At 46.7% G+C, this 22,939-nt stretch overlaps 1 protein-coding gene across 1 annotated transcript in view; it reads left to right on the top strand.

Moving 5' to 3' along the window:
• Positions 1–22,939, top strand: part of bsna (bassoon presynaptic cytomatrix protein a) — a gene marked incomplete at its 5' end in the record, with an annotated part of 43,051 nt that overhangs the window by 11,716 nt on the left and 8,396 nt on the right. The window contains 8 exons of the mRNA XM_071538950.1: positions 615–5,987; positions 6,993–7,034; positions 9,132–9,314; positions 10,107–10,363; positions 11,043–11,970; positions 15,767–18,278; positions 19,209–19,709; positions 21,800–22,134. Coding sequence (XP_071395051.1) covers positions 615–5,987; positions 6,993–7,034; positions 9,132–9,314; positions 10,107–10,363; positions 11,043–11,970; positions 15,767–18,278; positions 19,209–19,709; positions 21,800–22,134 — 10,131 coding nt within the window. The remainder of the gene's footprint in view (positions 1–614; positions 5,988–6,992; positions 7,035–9,131; positions 9,315–10,106; positions 10,364–11,042; positions 11,971–15,766; positions 18,279–19,208; positions 19,710–21,799; positions 22,135–22,939) is intronic.

Raw genomic sequence — 22,939 nt, 5'->3', positions numbered from 1 at the left:
TTTTCAAAAGTGTTTTAATGATTTACTGATTTAATAGATTTTTAATGGCATAGGATTAATTTGAATTATCCATTTTCTTTGGAACATTAGCTAATAAGTATGAAAGTGTTACACATATTTCATTTTAAATTGCAGTGCCTTAAGACGTTCTACAAGATATATAAGATATATACATATATATAAGAACTTTCAATGGCCTGGTTGATCAGTTACTTTTCTTTCTTAAGATGTTAAAAGCAGGTTGTAGGGCATGTATTCATATGTTTACATGTGTGTAAACTCAAAAGCTGAGGCCTCAAACCAGAAATCTCACTAGATTTGTGCTTTTCTAAATACATTTTTGCAACATTTAAGTGAATATGGATTGTAACTTGCATATTTAATGTTTAAAGACAGTGATCTTTCATTTTATTTCTAGTTTTGCTCTACTCATTGGGGCAGTATCAATCAAAAATATCTTAATATAAATTTCCGTGGGCTTAAATGATATGCTTACCCTTACCCATCATCAACACATTCTCACCGCTTGGGATAAATTATGACTTAAATTAAAAACTCTGTCTTCCACAAATCTAATGCACTGTCCCTCTCTCTCTCTCCTCTGCCCCCTTTAGGACACAAAGAACAACAGCAGCCATGATTTGTCTCGCAGCCCGCAGAGCCTTAGTGACACGGGTTACTCCTCAGACGGCATCTCCAGCTCCCACAGTGAAATCACAGGCCTAATCCAGGAAGAGGAGATGAAGCTGAGTGAGAGGGGGGTCATTGGCCGGGGCTCCCCACCCAGCCCTTCCGAAATCACCAAGCTGGAAAGCTCCATGAGGCCCCTACTAGAGAAGAGCCTTTCCGAAGAGAAGGTGGACAGAAGGGGGAGGAAGCACAGAGACAGGGACCTGGACGACCGAGGGAAGCAGCGGCCACGCTCCCTGTCAATCACCCCAGAAGCATACGATTCAGACGAGGAACTAGAGGACATACTGGAGGAAGAGGAGGATGGAGGAGATTGGGAGGGTAAACGGAAGGAAGGGAAGGAGGAGAAGAAGGAAAAGAAAAAGAAGGAGAAAGAGGCAGAGCCCACAGAGATGACGGATGAGGAGTTCATGAGGAGACAGATAATGGAGATGAGTGCTGATGAAGAAAACGAGGAAGAGGAGGAGGAAGAGATGGAGGAAGAGGAGGATGAGGAAGACGAAGGATATGGCTACCAGAAACCCAAGAAAAGCCACCATAAGCACGTCATCTCCGACTCAGGGAAAGAGAAGAGACGCCTTCAGCACCACTCCAGCAGTTTTGAGGAGGAAACCAAGAGCTCTACCGATGTGTACAAAGGCTCAGCCGAGGAGGGTGAGGAAGATGTGATGGCATCACAGGGAGGCCTAAGGCGCTTCAAAACCATTGAACTCAACAACACCAACAGCTACAGCCGAGACATGGAGCTGGGCAATGAAAATGACCTGAGCCTTGACCGAGAACCAGAGCTGGAGATGGAGAGCCTGACGGGATCACCTGAGGAGCGCTCTAGGGGTGATTACTCCTCCACTCTGCCACCCACCTCATCCTCCTATGGCTCAGGCCAGTCTCCCACTTCCATCTCTTCCATGGAGGAGGACAGTGACAGCAGCCCGAGCAGGAGACAGAGGCTGGAGGAGGCCAAGCAGCAGAGAAAAGCGCGCCACCGCTCCCATGGCCCTCTCCTCCCCACCATTGAAGACTCCTCAGAGGAGGATGAGCTGAGAGAGGAGGAGGAGCTTCTGAGAGAGCAGGAGAAGATGAGAGAGGTGGAACAACAGAGAATAAGGAGCACAGCCCGGAAGACCAAGAGGGACAAAGAGGAACTGAGGGCTCAGAGGCGCAGGGAGAGGTCCAAGACACCACCTAGTAACCTCTCACCCATTGAAGATGCCTCCCCAACCGAAGAGCTGAGACAAGCTGCAGAGATGGAAGAGCTCCATCGCTCCTCTGCTTCTGAATATTCCCCTCAGAGTCTGGACTCAGAGGCTGAGGGATATGAGTCTAAACTCTACAAGTCAGGCAGTGAGTACAACCTGCCTACGTTTATGTCTCTCTACTCCCCTGTAGAGAAATCATCAACCACAACAACCACCACAGCACCATCTTCTACTTCCAAACCACTGAAGAGTGCTGAGGAGGTGTATGAGGAGATGATGAGGAAGGCAGAGATGCTTCAAAAACAACAGAAACAACAGCAACAACAACAGCAACATGGAAGACATGGGCAGTACTACGAGGAGGATGTTAATGGACAGGGGTATGATGATGAATATGAATATGAACAAGACCAAACAGGATATGACAATGAGGCAGTGGAGACAGAAACAGATATTTATGAGGAGATCCGCCAAACATCTCAGAACATCACCAAGATGCAGCAGGCCACTGATGAGCAGGTGGAGATTGAGATTGAGAGCTCCTACCCAGACAAACAGCTACTAGACACAGGCTCAGCTTTCGCTAAGCTGCTGGAGCAAAGCAACGCTCTCCTGACCCCAGGGACAAGCCCCACCCAGATCTCAGCTCCTGTCTCCTTTGCCGAGACTGGAGGACGGATCCCTGATGTCCGAGTAACCCAGCACTTTGCCAAAGATGGACACAAAGACAGAATCAAGAGCCAGACAGGAAAGAATGGGATAACTCCAGCAGTGGCTGCCACAACCATTGCAGCCTATGGAGTTTATGCCAGAGATGCAGTGACTATTTCCCAGACTAGTTCAAGCCACACCATGACATCTACTCAGTCGGGTATTTATGGCAGGCACACAGGAGGCCCTGCCACATCCACAACTACAGTCTCAAGTGTGTGCAGCAAGATTGCTGAAATTACCCAGGCCTACAGCCAAAGGGAGGTGATCACCAGAAGGGTTGGGGAGACCAGGGGCGTCCAGGTCCGAGACAGCTCAACATCTTCCACAGAGAGAATTATTGAGCCACGCTCTCCTAAGTATACTACTTATTACAGGAGCACGAGTCCTCCTCTGTCTCCATCACCACCACCACAGAGTCCCACCCGTTCGCCCTCCAGAAGGGCCACAGCTGAGTTCTCTACCCAGACTTTGACCTCTGGATTGGGGATGCAGTCAGCTGGCTCTGGGCCTACATCTCCAGTGATGGCTCAGGGCACCCAAACGTCACATCGGTCAGTTTCCCCACGGCTCTACCGGCAGCAGTCCTCCCAGGATGCCCCATACTCCCCGCCCCCAAGCCCAGCTAGGCCAATGACAGTCAACACTGCCACTTCTCCTCTGTCCTCACCTACCCGTTTCAGCCGTCAATCAACATTTGAGACATACTCCCCGGGCGCAAGCCCTCCAGACACCCCGCCTTACCAACAATCTCCTACACACAGCTTCTACCGAACACAAAGGGTAGAGAAGGTGAACGTGGGAACCAGTATGGTCACCACAGCCAGCACTTACAGTAGAGGGTCCATATCAATGGATAATATCTCCCTCTGTCGTATATCCACCGTTCCAGGCACTTCCAGGGTAGAACAAGGCCAGATGATCCAAGGAGGAAGTGTTGTGGACCTCAGAACAGTCACCAAACCAACTCCGGTTATCATGACTGACCAGGGAATGGATCTCACCTCCCTGGCTACTGAAAGCAGGAAGTACCTTGGTGGATCGGAGGGGAGCAGGCACTCAACGATTGTACAGCCACTGATTATGAATCTGAATGCCCAGGAGACTACCACACCAACCACTGTGAGTGTGACCGTGGCTGCCTCCATGTTTATGACCCAGCCCAAACAGCCAACAGTCTACGGTGACCCCCACCAGAACCGGGTGGATCTGGGTCAGGGCATGGGTTCGGCCGTGTGTCTGTCCCAGAACAAACCACCAGTTCCGCCTTCAACTGACCCATCAATACCAAAAATCGATGCCAAACTAGAAGACCTAAGTATCCAGCAGCAAGAGCTACAAAGACAACAGGAGAAGCTGCAGAAGCAACAAGAGCTGCTTGAACAACAGCTGCAGCAGCACCATCACATGCAACAGCAGCAGCAACAGGTATCTGCCTTGGCCAGGTACAACCTTACTGGCCAGATCTCACCTTTACTGAAGAAAGATCTGGTAGTCAGCCAGACCAGCAATGCTTCATCTGTGGTCAGTACCATATCCCCAGCCGTTAACCCTGAGTTATATGGCACTGGTCCCATTGAGCTGAAAGGGAAGCCCACTCCTCCTGGTGTGATGAATCTTTCAGGAGGTAAATCGCCCCATAGCATGGTGGTACAGATGGATGGAGCACCAGGGCAGGGTGCGGCAGTGACCCAGCTAGTGAAGGTAGAAGAAGGGCAGGATGCTATGGATCTGACAGGAGGCCAGATCAAACCCGACAACCAACCAGCTTGCTGTGACGTGGTTTACCGGCTTCCGTTTGGCGGGAGCTGTGTTGGTGGGTCTGAGAAAGAGGGCATAAGGCCTCCTTCTGCCCCACCTCTCACCTATGAGTCTGACCAAGAGAGACAACCCGGAAGGTACCATGAGTATCCAATGGATGGACGCAAGGCCTACACACTGCCTTTTCCCGGCAGACTTCAGCCTTCAATGTCTGATACAAACCTAGCTGATGCCGGGCTACAGTCATACCATTCTAAATTAGACCAACATTTTCAAGCCACTGGAGACCTTGCCATGGATCTAACCGCTATGAAACATGCCTATGAGGGGGGGTATATGGGGATGCAGTATGGTTCTTATACAGATTTACGCCATGGAGGGGACATTACAGCCCAAACCCTGCCTATAAGGAGATTTAATTCCCTGTCCAACATCAGTTCAGACTATGGCTATTCTGCTCGTGATATAGCTAGCTTCCAGGAGTCCAACTTGGCTCAGTACAGTGCTACAACAGCCAGGGAGATCAGCCGGATGTGTGCGGCACTCAATTCTATGGATCGGTATGGAAGCAACCCAGACTTGATGCAGTTTGGCAGTTTGGGGAGAGGAACTGGGCCTGGGGCCTCCAGACTGGCAGCAGGTCTGGGAATGAGACCAAACCTCCTCTTTGGACCAGATGGGAAGCCGATCTCCCACAGTCAAGCACTAACCAACCTTATCAATGCCAGGCAGGCTAGCCTCAGAGCCATGTACCCCACAGCCATGAGGTCCTCTGATGGAATGATCTACTCCACTATCAACACCCCCATCGCCTCTACACTTCCCATCACCACCCAGCCTGCTTCTGTGCTTCGCCCACTACTGAGAGGGGTCTACAGGCCATACCCATCTGCCAACATGACACCTGTGCCCCTATCCAGTCTTAGCAGACTACCGATGAACCCCAGAATGCCCTTAGCGGGACAAGCTCCATTCCGTTATCCAGCACCAAGTCTTTTCCAGGCAGCAGCAACCACCTCTACTGCTGCTGCAACTGCTTCTGCACCAGTGAGTGCTCCAGTGTCTGTTTCCATGCCAACAACAACCTCTGCAGTCCAGGATGCACCCGTTTACCTGGGCAAAGGTGCCACTGTTACTTCAGCAGTGGTCACCTCAGCACCGGGTATGGTTGTCATACCAACTGAGCCGCAGCAGCAGCCAATCAATCTGTCCCAGGCGCACCTGAACAGTCAACAGCAACAAGTGTCAACCACTCAGCAGCAACCCCAGCCTCCTCCAGCAGCCCACGCCTACCCACCCTCTGCTCCCACACATACCCAGGGCTACGCCCAACCTCCAATAGGCCCCTCTGCCCCTACCAGCGGCATCCCCATTCCAGGGGGTCTTCCTCCCTTCCCTCCACCAGGTTCCATACACAAGGAGGGGGAAACCGAGGAGGAGAGGCTGCACCGGCAGCAGGAGCAGCTTCTGCAGATGGAGAGGGAGCGCGTGGAGCTGGAGAAATTCCGCCAGCTGCGCCTCCAGGAGGAGCTGGAAAGGGAGAGGATAGAGCTGAAGCTGCACAGAGAGAAGGAGCAGATGCTGGTGCATAGAGAGATACAGGAGCTGCAGAGCATCAAGGAACAGGTAGAGGGAATCACAGAGGAGGAGTAGGGAGGAATGGGGAGTTTGGTGGTTGGTGTCTTGTTGGATGTTTTGTGGTTGTTGTTTTTAAATTGAGTAACAGTTGGTGTCTTGTCTTGTCCTGTTTTGTTGTTTTGGTGGTGGTAGTGTTGGTTGTGGTGGTGCTTTTATTGAGTGATTTTATATTATTTCAGTTGATTGATTGTCATGCCTCTGATGCACAACCTGTATGGACCTGCTGTATAAGACACATTATTCTCTAAAAATAATCCAAAAGCTAGTCTATATAAGAATCCTTTCATATGTGTGCATGTTTTTGTTGCTGTTACGGGGTTGTGTACTGCAACCAAATTGTCATGTGTTGTGGCTGAATGTTTTACTTAGGTTGGACCCTCAAGATTTCCTGAACAAGTATCAAAGTTGCTGTTGCGTTGAACTTTTAATGACCATGGTACCACAAGAAAGTACTTGTTACAAACTGACAATTTTGAGTTGGAAACTTGTTGGCCAGTAAGACCATTGCATACACATTTAGAGGATGGTGTTTAAATCCTATCATAGTTTTTAAAAAGTGTCATGCGATATAAATGTATTTGTTCAAAGAAATCTTTGAGTTTCCGTCCAGCCTGAGTGAGAAAAATATACAGTAAATCAGTGGTCTGCATGTTGTGTTGTTGTTTAATAATTTTACAGGAAAAAAATATTTTTTCCCTTATATAAAGTACGCATGGACATGCCTGTATATAAGTGAAGGAAATTGATGAACGTATTTCCAGATATGCTCCTTAAATTTTTTGTTAGGTGGTTTCATGTTCATTTATTTGTCTGATCTAGCCAATATGCAGAATGATTTAGACTATGATGTTGTAAACACTGAATAATCAATAGCATGTCCTTTGCATTCAAAACAGTAAACATTTCAATACTTTGGTTTACTAAACTGTAAAGATGTTTTAACAGTTAATTAACAGAAGGGCTAATGTGACAATTTTCTTCTTTTTTTGATAGAACAAGCAGTTGAAAATCTTTCAAGTTAACTCTGTTAAACAGGTGTGGAAGCCTTCCTTATTGAGAATGAAATACTGTAGAGATGGAATTACTAATATGCATCTCATATCCTACAGTATAAACAAGTGAAAACTAGCTCAGTGCTAGTTTCAAGCTCACCACCTGTTTTGTCTGTGAAGCAGAACCAATAGCTTAAAGTATCAAAATTTATCAATTGTACATTAAAAATTTCCAAGAATTCCCAACATAAAGTGATGACAGCATTATACAGCATCATCATCTTACATAAATGATTTTAGACTTGCATGAATTTTGAAGTGCATGATATCCATATGAATTTTAACATTGTCGACTAAACCAAAACTCACAGAGTAAACTTCTAACCTTGAAATCAAACAAAAAACAATCAAAAAATCACATTACAAATGAAGGCCCCTAACAAGAAAAGAGAATAGGCAATCCAATATCAAGTTTTGATCAACAACCTAAAGGCTAATAGTGAAATCATCTGCTCAGAAGCAAGCCAACTCACACAAAACAAGGTCTCCTATTGTTACCCACCACGACCTAACATTACGCAGTAACAGTAGCAAAGGTAAGTTAGCTTGCTAGCTAACATTACAATGTAAAAGAAAGCTCGCTAACGTTAGCCAACATTTCCATCATTAACGAAGAAAAAGCAGCTCTCACAGCGAACAAAGCCTAATCGTAATGCTAGCTACATGTTTCATAAACAGTCATGTCATATCAACTTAAACTCATAGAATAATTGGAGACCTAAAACACCCAGAGAACATGATCAAGATAACACAGTCGCACCATTGTAGCCTGGCCAGCAATTACAACAGCAAAACACAACTTCAAAACAGCAAAACATAGTGATTCATAACTGTCCTAACTTTGCACAACATATATAGAAAGTGAAATCAAACAAACAAACAATCAAATGTTGAAAAACTATTACCTTCACTAATACCTTACCTTCTCTTCTAATCTCGTAGAAAGTAATGTTAAAGTGAATACAGCAATCCTAGCACAATGTACTGAAAAATAGCTATAAGGAGAAATTAGCTTCTAAATATACAACCAAGAAAAAATTGCACCAAACTACAGTCTACCCTTCTTTCAAACAGCCAACAATAACAAGCCATTTGCCGAGAACACGGCCAATCCCAATCGAAATGACCTATTACCTTTTATTAGTTATGCTAAATAACACAAATAAAACAAAAGACGGTTGTCACGGAACAAGTTATGTGCCAAAAATGATAGTTTACAGACCTCACCTTTGATAATGCCATCAAGTGGGCAATACTTGTCTTGACGGACTATTGCTCCACATTCTAGCTAATAAGGGGAAGTACATGGAAATACTGCCAAGCATAAAGGGTAATTCCACCTCTTAATTTAATTAATAGGTTGTACATTGCAGTAGACGGTTTCATCACGTTGCTGGATAACTTTGCCCCCAAAAAGGCAGACTACACCAAACCCAACACATATAAGCGCCCCACTATAAGTGACTTGCTTGAAAACCTTAACCCCTTATTTGCAGCAGCCTATCAAGTATGCAACAGAGAAAATGCATGGAATATTTTCATTAGAGCATTTTACAGTTGACAACAGCAATTGCCAATACATGCTGCTCTTCATTTATGCTGTGCTTCCATGCTTGGTTTTTGCAATAGAATAGTTTGACTAACTAATCCATTGGCACAAGAATAACATACTCTATGTCACGCTTTCAATTTCAGGAGTCTTGTTATTTGGTTTGCATTCTTTGATCTTGGTCTTTTCCACAACCAGAAGTGTCAAAAATGTCAACAACCTTGTCCTCTCCTCTTTTCTTCTCCTCATCTTTTCTTTTTTTTTTTGTTTCCTCATTTCCACCCACCCCCTCTCCTCCCATCTGTTCTGATTTCATCTCATCTCCTCATCTCCTCTCATTTTATCTCCATTCCTCTCTCCACTTATCTCTTCTGCTCTTCTCTCATCTCCATGCATCTCATCTCATCTCATCTCATCCCTCTTGTTCCATACTTCTCCATACCTTTCTGTCCTGTCCTCTCCCTCTGTTTTTGCCAACCTGCTCCTCTTTTTTGTTCCCCTCTCCTCCCTACCACCTCCTCCTCCTCCCAGGTTCTCCAGCAGCAGCAGCAGGAACGGGAGAACCAGCTGGTTCTCCAGAGGGAGCAACTGGCCCAACAGAAGTCCCAGCTGGACCAGATCCAGTCTTTACAGCATCAGCTCCAGCAGCAGCTTGAAGAGCAGAAGAGGCAGAAGACAGCAGCTGCAGCTGTCGCTGCAGCTCAGGGCATGCAGGTGAGTGGAGCGGAGGGCACCAGTTGGAGTCAATAGAGGGCTTTCAAGTGATGTGACACACCCTCTGGCAGCACATTGGAGGTCCTCAGCTCCTGGGCAACAATGGCTGAGAACAGCTGATTGTGTTTAACATACAACTTGACCGTCTCAACAGAATTTAATAGACATGGTTAATTTCTGTGCTGTTTTTGGCTGGGAACTGATCGTTTCTCCACTGATACATCTGATCGATTTTATGTTTAGATGATGTCAGCTTAGCTAGTTAATCATAGTATCTGGTCAGCTAACCATCTTGCACACTTGCTAACGTATCTAGTAGCCTAGAAGCTAGCGTTACTTAGCTAAGCCAGTTGCATTACATTAAAATCAGTTGCTTTACTAAATTAGCCTGCTGGCTAGTTAGCTAACAATGCCAAAAAACACCTGTTCAACTGAGTTGACTCTTCTCAAGCTACAACTCAGAGTGTTTTGGAGTGGAGACTAGGACTATAAAGACACTGTTCACTGTGTCACAGTAACCTACATTTGGAAACCTAGAGCATTTACTTTTACTGATAAATGATAACATTACTGAATTGACCTACATCCACAGCACAAAAATCTTTTTCTTGCTCAGTTGTTTTGCGCACAGCCAATTCTCCAATGGATCTCCATGATGGTGGCAGCTGTGGTTGCTAGGAGATATGTGACTCAACTGCAAAGCCTCTGTTCATTTTCAATTCAATCATTGACTTCAGGGTGGTAAAAAAAATCTAGCAGCCCTAAAATATCTTGCAAACCTTTCTTCTTCAGCTGGATATGAACGGCCAGCCCCTGCACCCCTACATCGACTCCCAGATGGGCTCCCGTTCACTCCCAAACTCCTCGTCAGAGATGTGTCTGAGGAGCCAGGAGGCGCACGCAGAGACCAGGAACAACATGAGGAAACACAGCTCCATGACCAGGCTGACCAGGGACGGCATGGACGGAGAGGGCGTTACGTTCTATGTCTCCCCCCGCAGGATCGTGGATAGCTGTGTGCAGACAGACGACGAAGATGGGGAGGAGAGGTAGAGATGTGTCTGTGTGTGTTGGTGGTTGGATGGATATGAGTGGGGTGGGTGTAGGTTTGGAAGTTTAAGAGTGTGAGTGTGTGGAGGGGTGTAAATAAGTGTGTGTGGTTGAGTTTGGGTTCAGGTGTGTGTGTGAATCGGGGGTTGTAGACGTGTGTGTGAGTGAATCAGGGTGTGTATGCATGGATGAAAACATTGGCCACACAAGTTTAATAGGCAAGGATTACCTTGGTAGTCTTCTTATTTGCTTAACAGCTTCCAGTAATTAAAAAACAAGACACAGGCCGTGATGTAGATGTTTGCTTTATGAATAATTTATAAATGAATTCACACACAGTCAGAATAAAGACATCACACTACTGAGAGCTTCAAAGGCAATCTCTAACAGCATGTTGCAAAAATAAGAAGACCAGATATTAAACCCAGAAATGATAGTTGTTAAACATAATATTCTTGTTTTCTCAGGATATGTTGATTGCAAATTAGATAGAGGACATTCATAATAAACACAACATTTTCTCCTTAAATCTTAATTGTGTCTTCATCAAATCAAATCAGAGGTTCTGGGAACAACCTAATCAACAATGTTTTTTCTCCCTATTCTTTCTTGTTTCCCTCTCCTTGTGTCTCTCTTTCTCTCTCTTCCATCCCTCATCCCCCATCCCTCCATCACCAGGTACATGATGCGTCACCGCAGCAGGCGGCGCGGTCGCAGCGTCGACTGCTCCGTCCAGACAGACGACGACGAGGACAAGGTCGAGTGGGAGCAGCCGGTCCGCCGAAGACGTTCCCGCTTCTCCCGGCACTCAGAGTCCAGCAGCACCGGCACCAGCACCGCCGCCGCCACAACCACTGACACCAAAACTGACACCTCCAAGATGGCGTCCTCCAGTATCGCCATCCAGACCATCAGAGAAATGTCCTGCCAGACGGAAGTGGAACACCTAGGAAGGGTCTCCCCGGCGATCCACGTGACAGTGCCGGACCCCAATAAAGTGGAGATTGTGCACTACATCTCCGGACCCGAGCGGACCCAAAAAGGACAGTCTCTTGCATGCCAAACCGACCCGGAGGCCCAGTCACAGGGGGTTGTGGCTCCCCAGCTCAGCGTGCCAACTACGGTCAGTCCATATTCTTCCTCTACCAGTGCTGGAATGCAACAATCCGGTTCTGCCGACCATCTGGCCCAGCAGCGCCAGCAACAGATTGCGGCGAACGCGGCCAAGTTTGAGCGCCGCCGTCCCGACCCACTTGACATCAACTACCAGCCTCACAACCACCTCCACAACGAGTCCATTTCCAGTATCATCCGCCAGCAGCAAACGACTCCCAAATCCCCGCAGGTCCTCTACTCCCCCGTTTCCCCGGTGTCCCCTCACCGCCTGCTGGAGACCTCCCTGTCCAGTGAGCGGCTGAACAAGGCCCACGTCACTCCTCAGCAGAAGTCCTACACGGCCGAGTCCCCCCAGCGCCACCCCTCCATGCCCCGGCCCATCAAGAGCACCCAGAGGTCCATGTCAGACCCCAAGCCCCTCAGCCCCACCACAGATGAGCACACCAAGGCCAGGCTGTCCCTGTACCAACAACAAGCGCTCCAGAGCCAGGTAAAAAACACCCAAACCATTCAGCTATTGCTCAAGTGTAGACAGTAATACTCTTCCTAATGTCATCCTAATCTGTTCTGGTGCACCAGAGTTGGTTAGAAATGTAGAATTCACACAAACTATGAGCAATGAATGAGCGATGAAAATGCAGTTGGGAGGCATAGAGTCAAGTCGCAAGCACCTTGTATGTCTTGAGAAAAGTCTGCAGTACGAAACATTGACTGATAAAGACATGACCAACTCCATTTTATACCTTCCAAAGCCTAAGATGGCTGCCATAGAATTTCACTGGCCATGGAACTTAGGCTACGTTCACACTGTTCATATCTAATTTTTTTGGATGACAGTTGATATCTATTCTAAGATGTAACCCATAGGGGGTTTCAATGTGAACTGGCAGCAGTGTTGAAAAGACACACATGCACAGAGTGACAATAACAAAATACGTCACATCCATTTTCCATTCTACGTTTCTCCCACTTGTTTCGAACACATTTCGGTTATGGTATGTGCCTTCGAGTTTGACTGAATTGAGTCGACTCCCCAAATACCAATCAAGTCTGCTTTTTCACGTTCTTTCTATTGTTGCATCTCATTCTCTTCCATGCTAAAGCTGGCTCTGCAAAGCTGCTGTAGGTGCCAAAATTATCTCGAGTCCCGGCAATACTGACAAATTCCGGTTTGAATGTTCAAATACAATTGGACTACATGCCTGATTGAAAAAAAGTGACTCCATGCAGCTTTTTGCTGTTTGCATTAGAAATCATTAGATCTGTGGCACATAAAAAAAAAAAAAATCTGAATTGGGGCTCGTTCAGTTGCAGCGTGAACAGAGCCTTAAGATTGTTTCATGTGTTGGAAAGTGGGAAACTGCCACTGAAATGATCAGCAAAACTATGCCTTTTCTGTGCTGACTTGTCAGCTTTGTTGAAAGGCATGCACTATGCCAATGCTTTTTTGATGGCAACATTATCAAAAAGTTCTTTGGCAGCAGTCTAACAACCAGGAGTGTGGATGTTAGTCCTGGAGTGTGACAGGAGGACACACGATCTCAGAGAGGCAATTTATTTTCAGGACAATTATCCTGTGTGCAAAGACATAATATTGATCAAAATCAACTCTGTACATTTGACAAACTGAGATGGACACTTGATTGATTTTAGGTTATCAATAAATTTAAAAAAAAGTATATATGTAGTTATCTTTTGACAGTGCACAAACACAACTTCACACAGTCATTATTTTTGCTCTACAGACAATAGTTTTGCCCACTCACAACTTGCCGAAGGCATTAATACTGAATGGCTTCTACAGCTTTGATTGAAACCATTCCTTTGGTTCCACTTTGCTCCCTTTATATATTTTACAAGTGTTATCAATGTTTTGTGTGAATGCTGTAATGACTAATCCCTTTTGTTGTTTATGGATTTTTCAGACTGTACTATACTTTTGTCTTCTAAGTCCTTTAGGGTATACAGACTTCATGAAGTGTTTTGTTTCAAAATCAAATATCCACCATTTGGAAAAAGTGACACCTACTCTTACAAAATGATTGTAAAAAATAGATTGTAAAAGTAGAACTCAATATGAAATATTATTGTCCACATTTGCCGTTTTAAGAGCTTTGCTTACAAAATAGTAATGGAATCATATATACTTTGTAATTATTGAATGGTAAGTGTCAAGTGCACAACTTTTACCACAGTTTATGTATTTTGGAAAGAAAGCATTCATTTTCTCATAGCTGATTAATGAAGATCATAATTATAGGCTTAGGGTTAGGGTTAACACTGGCACCTAAAGTTGGGTAACAGGAAAATTAAAATTGGTTGATTGTTGATTGTTGTATTGTCAAACACTTCCCAGGTTTCTGCAGTGTAAGGTAGGATTAATAAAACCATGTAGGCTAGAGGATTAGTGTAAAAATGGAGTTAACTTTGTAAACATATGAAATGACTCAAAAAATTAAATTATGATTATTTTTGAAAATTTAAATTCTCTGAGAAAGTTTGTAAAATGATTTTGCTTTGTTTTTATCTGTGAGGGCAGTCCACACTCCCTCATTAGTATGAGGGAGGGTAGTATTAGTTATTTATGTGAATGCTGTGATGACTAACCCCTTTCTTGTGTATAGATTTTTCACACAGTACTGTAGCCTTTTCTCTTAATCCCTTGAGGCGTTAGGAGTATGTTTTCACTGCCCACTCATAAAGACAAGATTAATTAGTTCCCAAGGGGAATTTTTTCTATTGCTGCCTCCACACACATTGACATGACAAACAACACATGACATACAGTATGTGATCTATTTACAAAGCCAAAGTGCAATTAACTAGTTTGTTAATCCGTTCATACAGGAGAGATACAGTATTGCATTTACATAAAATAGCATTTACACTTAGAGAAAAAGCATACACACACAAGCCCACATACATCCTCTCATTCATTCATTACAATGATAAGCCAAGGGAAAACAATGAGTCAGCCCATGAAGGTACAAGTCTGTGTTTTGTCTTGAAAGGAGCACTGGCAGTCCACCCACATTCAGTATTTTACTAGTTCTTCCACATAATACAGTCAGTACAGCTAGAAGATACGAGAAAATACAGCAAAGCAGGTCTTTCTTTGGCTTTTAGAGCGATGGAAATTCTGCCAGTAGGTTGGGATTTGAGCCGGAATAGGGATTTGAAGACTTTCTAAAAGCTTACAACAACTTTTAGGAATAAGCATAAGGCTATCAGAAGCCATCCAGGAGTCCTATGCAAGGAAAAGGCTGTATCTGAACTTATTCAAAATACCAAAAATACATAAAATATATACTGTAGCACTCCTAACATTGTCATTTACAGGTACGAAAGAAAAGTATAGGTCTGCCACCTAAAAGTTGGATAGGCAGGAAAACCCTGGAAGGCATGGTTTGTCAGGCAAGCTCACTAGCCCAATTTTAGAATCATAATCAAAATTAGAAAAACTGGAGCAGAACATCTTTGACATGTTACCTCAGTGAAGCACAAAATGTTGGAAGCACTAATTTCAATGAAAAAAAAAGTTTAGTTTCCACAGTGTAGGTTTTTTGCGTTAGATGTAGTCGAATTATTGAGGGGATACTGCACCAGAAATGTCACTAATTTCAATGTGTTTGTATGTCTTCTAACACAAACTCCACTCTTGTTGTCCCGTTGTCCTTGTGTCTGTGTCTATATGTGTCTCCTTTGTCTCCCTTGTATATCCCTGTCGGTGTGTCCTCTCCTTGTCTCTCCTGTTCCCTGATCGCTTTCTCCTTTTGAGTTTTCCTCCTTCCTCTTTCTCCTCTCCTTTTCCTCTTTTGTCCACACCTTTTTTCCTCACATTAAATGATCTCACATTCTCCTCCTCCACTCCACTTTCTCCCCATCTTCCTATACCCCCTCTCTCCATCTCCATTCTCCTTACTCATCTTTCCATCCTTCCTTTTCTCACTTTCTTTTTCTTCCCTCTCGCCCTTTCCTTGGCTGCCTGTCTTTCCTATCCTCTCCTCCTCCCTCTTTTCTCTCTATCCTCTTCTCCCTCTCCTCTCTCTTTGTCTCCCATCCCCCTTCCCTCCTCTGTCCCCTTCCTTCTCTGTCCCTCTCCCTATCACCCCTCTTCCATCCCTCTCTCCCTGCACTTCCTTGCCTTTTCATCTCCACCATCCTATTTGTTCCTCGTCTTTCCTCCCCCAACCCTCTTCCATCTCCCATCCCTCTCATCACACTTCATTGTCTTTCTGTCTCCCCCTACCTCTATCCTTCTCTCCCATCCCTCTCTCTCTCTCCAGTTGGCAGCCCTACAGCAGAGCTCCCTGCTCCGTAAGGTGAAGCGGACCCTGCCCAGCCCTCCACCAGAGGAGACTACCACCTCAGCCCACCTGCCCATGATGACGCCTGCCCTACCCCAGGTCTACCTGCCCTCCGTGCCCAGCCTGAAGCCCGGCACCCGGCCCGGCTTGGCTGCCAAAGCCAGCCTCCTCAAAGACCTCACCCACGAGCTGAAGGCCGTAGAGCAAGAGTCGACCAAGCTAAGAAAGCAGCAAGCCGAACTGGAGGAGGAAGAGAAAGAGATCGATGCTAAGCTGAGATATCTAGAGCTGGGAATCCACCAAAGGAAAGAGACACTGGTCAAGGAGAGGGAGAGGAGGGATATTGCCTACCTGAGGTGTATGGGTGACACCAGGGACTATATGTCTGATAGTGAGTTGAATAACCTACGTCTAGCAGCTGCAGCGGCCTCATACGAGACCAACGGGCTACTAACGGCAAGGCCGAGCACCGCCCCGCTCAGCCAGTTCACCAGCGACCTCAATACCGCTGCCCAGTACCCTCCCACGTCTTCCTTCCTCTCCTATCAGTACCCCCAGAGCCAACCGGCCGCACCGACTCAACAATCAAGTGCGCCCTACCCGTCTTCGACGTTCAACCAGCCTCCCTATCCGTCAGTGTCTCAGTCCCAGGCGTTGCCCCAGCCCACGCCTCTCCAGAGCCACGGCCCCCCTCCAGCACCCTCCTACCAGTCTCAAACCTCCTATCCTTCCCACACCTACCCCCAGTCCCAGCCCCCATACCCCCAGACAGACCTGGGGGTACCAGCTGCACCTCAGCCACAGCCCCAGGCAGGGCACACTGGCTTTGGGCCTGCACCGCCTGGCCAGCCCCCATACCCCACCCACAGCTCACCCTATCCCAGTGCTGTGTCCTCCTACCCCAGCCAGACCACCCCATACCCTGGGCAGCCCCAAGCCGACATCCTGACGGTCCACCCGGGAAGACCCAGGCAGACGTCACTGGCCGATCTGGAGCACAAGATGCCCACCAACTACGAGACGATCAGCAACCCCACAGTAGTGGTCACCACTACGGCCCAGGACGCCACCTATTCCAGTGCAGCCCCCTCTTATGGTCAGTACCCTGGTACAACAACCATGGCCAGCTCCTATGGGCCTTATGGCTCAGCACCAGTGTCCAGCAGCTATGGTGGCTATTCCACCATGCCAGCCAGCACTTATGGCCAGTATACTTCAACCCCAGCTAGCACGTATGGCCAGTATACCACAACCACAGCTAATACTTACGGCTACACCACCACCACAGCCAGTTCTTATGGACAGTACACTTCTACAGTTTCCAACACCTATGGCCATTCTGTAGACAGTCCGTCCACCTACGGCACAGCAGACGGGATGTATGCGGCTCCTGGATTGGAGCAAAACATCCCACGGAACTACATGATGATCGACGATGTGAGTGAGCTGACGGCGAAAGACGGGCTGGGCACGACGACGGGAGACATGATGCATCACGGCAGCAGCGGGCGTTACCCGGGCGACGTCCACGGCCACAGCGGCACCGTTGGCAGCTCGACACGCGGCGGAACTGGAACCTCCTCGTACGGCAGGGCAGCAGAGGAGGAAGCGGCGATGCAGGAAGAGCTGTACGACCACCACGGCAGGGGTAAGAGCAGCTACAGGCACGGACCTCTAGGGGGCAGCAGCAGCAGCAGCGTGAGCGCTAGCATGGGTGGGGGATCCTCCTATTACTATGACTACGACTACAAACATGGCAGCATCCGCTCCGGGGTACAGAAACCTTCGTCGTCTTCCAGAAGCCTTCTGGCTCCTGCTGTCATGTCCTCCAAGCGCAGCAAGCACAGGAAACTGGGGAGTATGGAGCAGAAAATCTCCAAGTTCTCGCCCATTGAGGAGGCCCGGGACGTGGAGGCAGACCTGGCCTCCTATTCTTCAGCGGCCGGTGGGGCTTTCCCCTCCTCTCGCATCCGAGGGCGCCAGCTGATCGAGGATTACGGCTTCAAGAAGAGTACTTACGACAGCAGCGGTGGCACCGCCCATGGCAGCCGATACTACGGTGCGACGGTGGAGGAGGACGATCGGATTTACTACACCTCCACCGGCCGTTCCCGCTCCACCGGCTATGGCATGGACAAGATCTCAGCCAGGGACTACCCCGGGTACCGCAGCCGGTCCTATGAGAGGGACGATCGTTCCTACCGGTCTGGCTACAGCCGGGGGCGCCACCCCACCCGGCAGTACTCTGAAGAGGAGAGCCCGCTCAGTCCCCTGGGGAAGTTCATGGGTTCTGGACGGTCGTCAAGCTTAGGTCCCGACCCATACGACAGTCGCAGCAGTAGATATCATTATTATTATGGCCAGTATGGTTCCAGCCACTCGCTGCCAGATGTACAAGACCACATACGGGACCTTCCGCGGACCCACGTCTACAAACCGGACGATACATACATTATAGACGATTATCATTGTGCTGTGTCAGACAGCGAAGGTAATTGTGGGTGCTGAATCCCCACACAGTCTCACTACCTACTACTGCCCCCACCGTTTATCTAAACGTCCCCCACCCACCCAGATGCTAGGCTTAGAGAACAGAAAGAAAGAGAAAAAGAGAGAGAGAGAGATAGTCGTTGCATGCTGATGTTTTCTTCTTCTTGAGAGTCACTGGGAGCTCTCTTATCAGTGGACTGCTGTCTGTCTGTCTGCCTGCCTGCCTGTCCGTCCTTCCGCCCGTTCGTCCAGTCGTCTGTCTGTCGAATACTCGCATGGTGGCGTGGTCGTTTTCTTCGTTCGCTACACTTTGATTCACTTGACAGGTTTTCTTTGCACGTTCACGGATGCGTCGTTTTTTTCTTTACAGGGTTTTTATCTTTCATTATTTTTTTGGCATTGATGTTTTGTTTACGTGTCTTGTTTTGTTCATTATATGAATTCATTGTCTAAAGTACACTGCAAAAAAGTCCATAACAATAAACCCGTCTGTATGTTTAAACTTTATATTTCCAAGTAGCTCCGTGTAATTATCTCACTTCAACTAGCATAGCTGTTAAAAAAAGTAAATTTTTCAAGACAATTATTTAAAGTACATTTTTGCATCATTAAATTTTCTCCCAGTTTACTGAACTCACTTTGTAGTTTGAAACTAAAAAGATATTAAACCACAAGAACAGCTGTCAAAGTGGACAGTTTTGCAGTGTTTGATGTCTTGTAATGTGTTGTGGCAGAGTGTGAGGTGTATTCTGCATGGATGTAAATCTTTTATTTTTATTTTCTGCCTTTCTTTCTGTTTCTTCTCCCTCCCTTTCTTTTCTTTTGCATGTGGTTGGTCTTCTTCCTCCTTCTTCCTTCCTTCTCTCAGCCTGCATGCCGCTGTCTCCCAACGACATGGAGATTGACTGTGATCTGCTCTCGGTTTCCAAAGCCTACCATCTGGGACAGGAAGAGACTGACTGGTTCGAGAAGCCACGCTCCAGTTCCCGACACTACGGCAGCAGCCACTCAACTGGGAGGAGCCGGCACAGTGTCAAACACACCTACCACGACTACGACGAGCCTCCTGAGGAGGACTTGTGGCCCCAGGACGAGTACGGCCACGGAGGGCGACATTCATCATCTCGTGACCACCGGCACCACGGCAGCTCCAGCCGACACTCGTCCTCGTCGCGTCACTCAGACGAGCCAAGGTCCTCGAGGTCGTCCAAGGGGCACCCCAAGGACCCCTCGATGCGCCACGACCCCTCTGCACGGTCGTCGTCTTCAGGGAGGCGTGGTGAGTCACGGTCCGGAGGGTACAACTCCGCGGACTACTCCCGGGACCCATCCGCGCACCACCATGGCCAGCGCTCCTCCAGACAGGGAGACCCTCACAGGTCCTCACGCAGCAAGTCGCAGCAGCCTGTGGACCTCCAGGGCCAGCCGCCAGGTACATCTTGCCCCCCCCTTTTTTTTTTTTGCATTTTTGCCTTTATTTGACAGTGAAGAGAGACAGGAAGGGGGAGAGAGAGGGGGATAACGTGGTATGCACCTTAGACGCCTGAGCCACCAACATGCCCCCCATATTGGGATAACATGCATCTTGTAACCACATTGTGTCTAGATATAATTTAGCCAGATTAAACCTGACATTAAAATGCATCTCCAGTATACACATTAAAAATGTGACTTCTCTTGCCCGCACCAAAACAGAGATTGATGTATGTGTCACTGCCTCTCGTAATATTTACATCCTTGGCGAAATTGACAAGAAACGGTTCGTCTTTCATCCACAAGTATCCTGACTATTCATGTTTGACAAAGATGATGTAAATATTGATGTGGATTGGAGACTTGCCTTTACACTTTGTTGTTAATGTGGCCAAATGTGTCTGACCACCTCCACATGTGGTTTGGGTGATCATTTACAACCAGATTTTGTGTTTTTCACATTCAAATCCAATCACCCAGGATGCATGTTAATGCGAGGTGGAAAGTGGGTCTTATTTGCTTGTGTGGTTGGTTCTCAATATATTCATGCTTTCGGGCAACCCACAGGTACGTTGATTGATTCACTATCATATTACCCAGGGTATGGTCATTCAGCCATCCAGGCATTTGGAATATCATGAATTAGTAAAAAGAAATACATTATCCAAGGGGCATTTATTCATTCACTTTTTTGACTAGCCCACATTCAGATTAAGCCATTGGACCCCATTCAAATTCTGGCCAGTGATAGCAGTTTGGTACTTGTCCAGACTGAGACGTAGTGCCAAACTGTCTTCATTTAAAACAAATTATATTTCTATGACCTGATTTGTGATAGGCATATTTCTAATTCATGTTTTAGGTATCATCAGTCGCCTCACACTTTTTATGTCTTATTTAATACAAGCTTCATTTAAGTAGGTTAGTCCTGTTGAATTGTAACAAAAAAAAAGCAATAAATGAGGTGCTGAAGTGAATGAATGAAACAAGAACGGCCTCACGTTCCCCTGTCCCCCTGAATCATATCTTCCTCCTCTACTCACTCTAATATGCTCTTATCTTGAAGTAAAAAAAAAGGTACATTCATTAATATTTAATTTATTTATTCATTGACACACTTTTCCAAACAATTCTCTCTGACATGGTCGCTCTAGAGTCAAAGGAATATTGTGAGGGCAATGTGGACACTTACAGTCCTTACTATTGGTTGCTTGTAATGTTGCTGATCTATGAACTGAATCTCATTCTACTGTTACACTCATTTTAAGTCATTTAAGTCACTCTGGATAAGCACATCAACTAAACGATGAAAAAATGTTCAACAAAACTGCAATGAGGCGACAGATTTTAGGAATTTATCCTCTGTACGTCAATCCTGCCCTGTCACAGCCTGGTTTCTTAAACTATGGGTCTTCTGTTGGGGCCCCATAATATTGGAGAAGCAATATATTTTCATAAGCCTGTGTCCCAGGATGAGAGACTGAATTTCTCATTTGGGTCTTAGGAAGAAAAGGTTTAATAACCCCTGTTGTTCAAAGTGTGTTTGATGCTCTTTCACAATCAACTGTCCCCTCAGGGATCAACAGTTTTTAATTAACTATCTCAAGCGTAACTTTTCCAATGAAATGTTTTCTCCCAGGGTGGCACTGTGGCTGTGTTCTAAGGCATACACCATGTACTCATTAAATCGTTGGTTTGATCTCCGCTCATAACATTTGTTGCACGTCATCCCCTCTCTTATTCCCATTTTTCCTGTCAATTGCCATTGTATGCCATCTTAATAAAAACAAAGATGTCATTAGAATAAATTAGAAAGTAAAAGTTTCTTCAAAATGAGACTTGCAATTCCTTACTAAGCAGATTGGAGTTACAAACATTTCTCAGAGGCAGAGCTGCTCTGAAGGCAGCAATAATTTTGTTTTTTCTCTACCAATAAAGGCTCAGCTGTAAGGCAAGGTAGTGACCGTTTGGTTTTTCTTTGGAGTCATGAGCGCAATTTTTTCTAAATAAATGAAATAAAATGTTTCCACCCTCCTTCCATCTGTCCAGGCTCCTCCAGGTCTGGCAGCAGCGCCACTCGGGGACAGGGTCCCGCCAGCGGGCCTCCGGGATCTGGGCGACAGGGTGGTCCAGGTTCCCAGACAGACGGGGCTCTGGGACAGAGGACCCAGCTCCAACAGCAGGCCCAGACGTCAGCGGCCAGGCCGGGGCAGCCCGGGACGGTAGGGACCACCGGCCCTCAGCAGCAGCCCCCAGCCCAGGGTCAAGGCATGGGCTTGGGGATGGGGCAGGGCCAGGCCAAGCCAGGACAGATGGGACCAGCTGGTGGACCCATGGGGCAAGCCAGGCAGGCGGGTCAGACCGGCCCCACGCCAGCCACCACGGTGAGTACAGAGAGGGTAATAGAAAGAAACAGCAGTGAAAATGGAAGCTGTTTACAAGCTGCAACTTTATATGATGGAGAGTGATTCCGCGAAACAAAGGCAGGCAGCTCAAATCTGTTTTTGTTTTTTTTGCATATCCGCGACAATATTTTTTCTTAAGTATAAACAGCAAAACAACACATGGAATCTGATCTTTTCAGATCAGATTTAAACCACATTCATAGGTGGGTTGAAATGTGATTCAAATTGCATCTCTGAAAATCTCAGGTCAGATTTCAAGTGTTGTTTTTCAGTCCCCACACAACACAGATTTGATGTCGCACGTTGCATCAAGGGGTCAGACAGAGGGTCCCAGGGGAATCAGGGTGACATTCATAGCCATAGCAGTAATGACAAGTGGAATCACGTTATATTGTGCTACACATGCCCTCAATCAACAGCATTTTTTACTCTGCTCCCATATCAGTCCTCTCACCCACACCCATTCCTTTACTTTTTTCCTCTTTTTCAACTTTTCACCCTCCACCTTCATCTCCTTCCTTCTGTCCATCCTCCTCCTCTCAATGATTTAATTTCTCACAAACACCCACCCCCTACCTCTTAAGTCTCCCTGCACCTTTTTCAACTTTTCTTCATCCTCATCTCCTTCCTTCCCTCCATCCTCCCAATCATCTCCCATTTCCCCCACAGAACACCCGTTCCTTTCCTCTTTACTCTCCCTTCATCTTGTTCAACTTTTCAGTCAGTCAGTCTTCACCCTCATCCCCATCCCCATCCCCTCCCTCCATCCATCCTCCTTTGTCCC

Source organism: Centroberyx affinis, unplaced genomic scaffold, assembly GCF_046629955.1.
Source record: "Centroberyx affinis isolate AG114_WGS23_722 - 3 ecotype Tasmania unplaced genomic scaffold, CSIRO-AGI_Caff_v1 ptg003376l_1, whole genome shotgun sequence".
NCBI classification, from domain to species: Eukaryota; Metazoa; Chordata; class Actinopteri; order Beryciformes; family Berycidae; genus Centroberyx; species Centroberyx affinis.
This window is presented reverse-complemented; position numbering and strand designations above follow the sequence as displayed.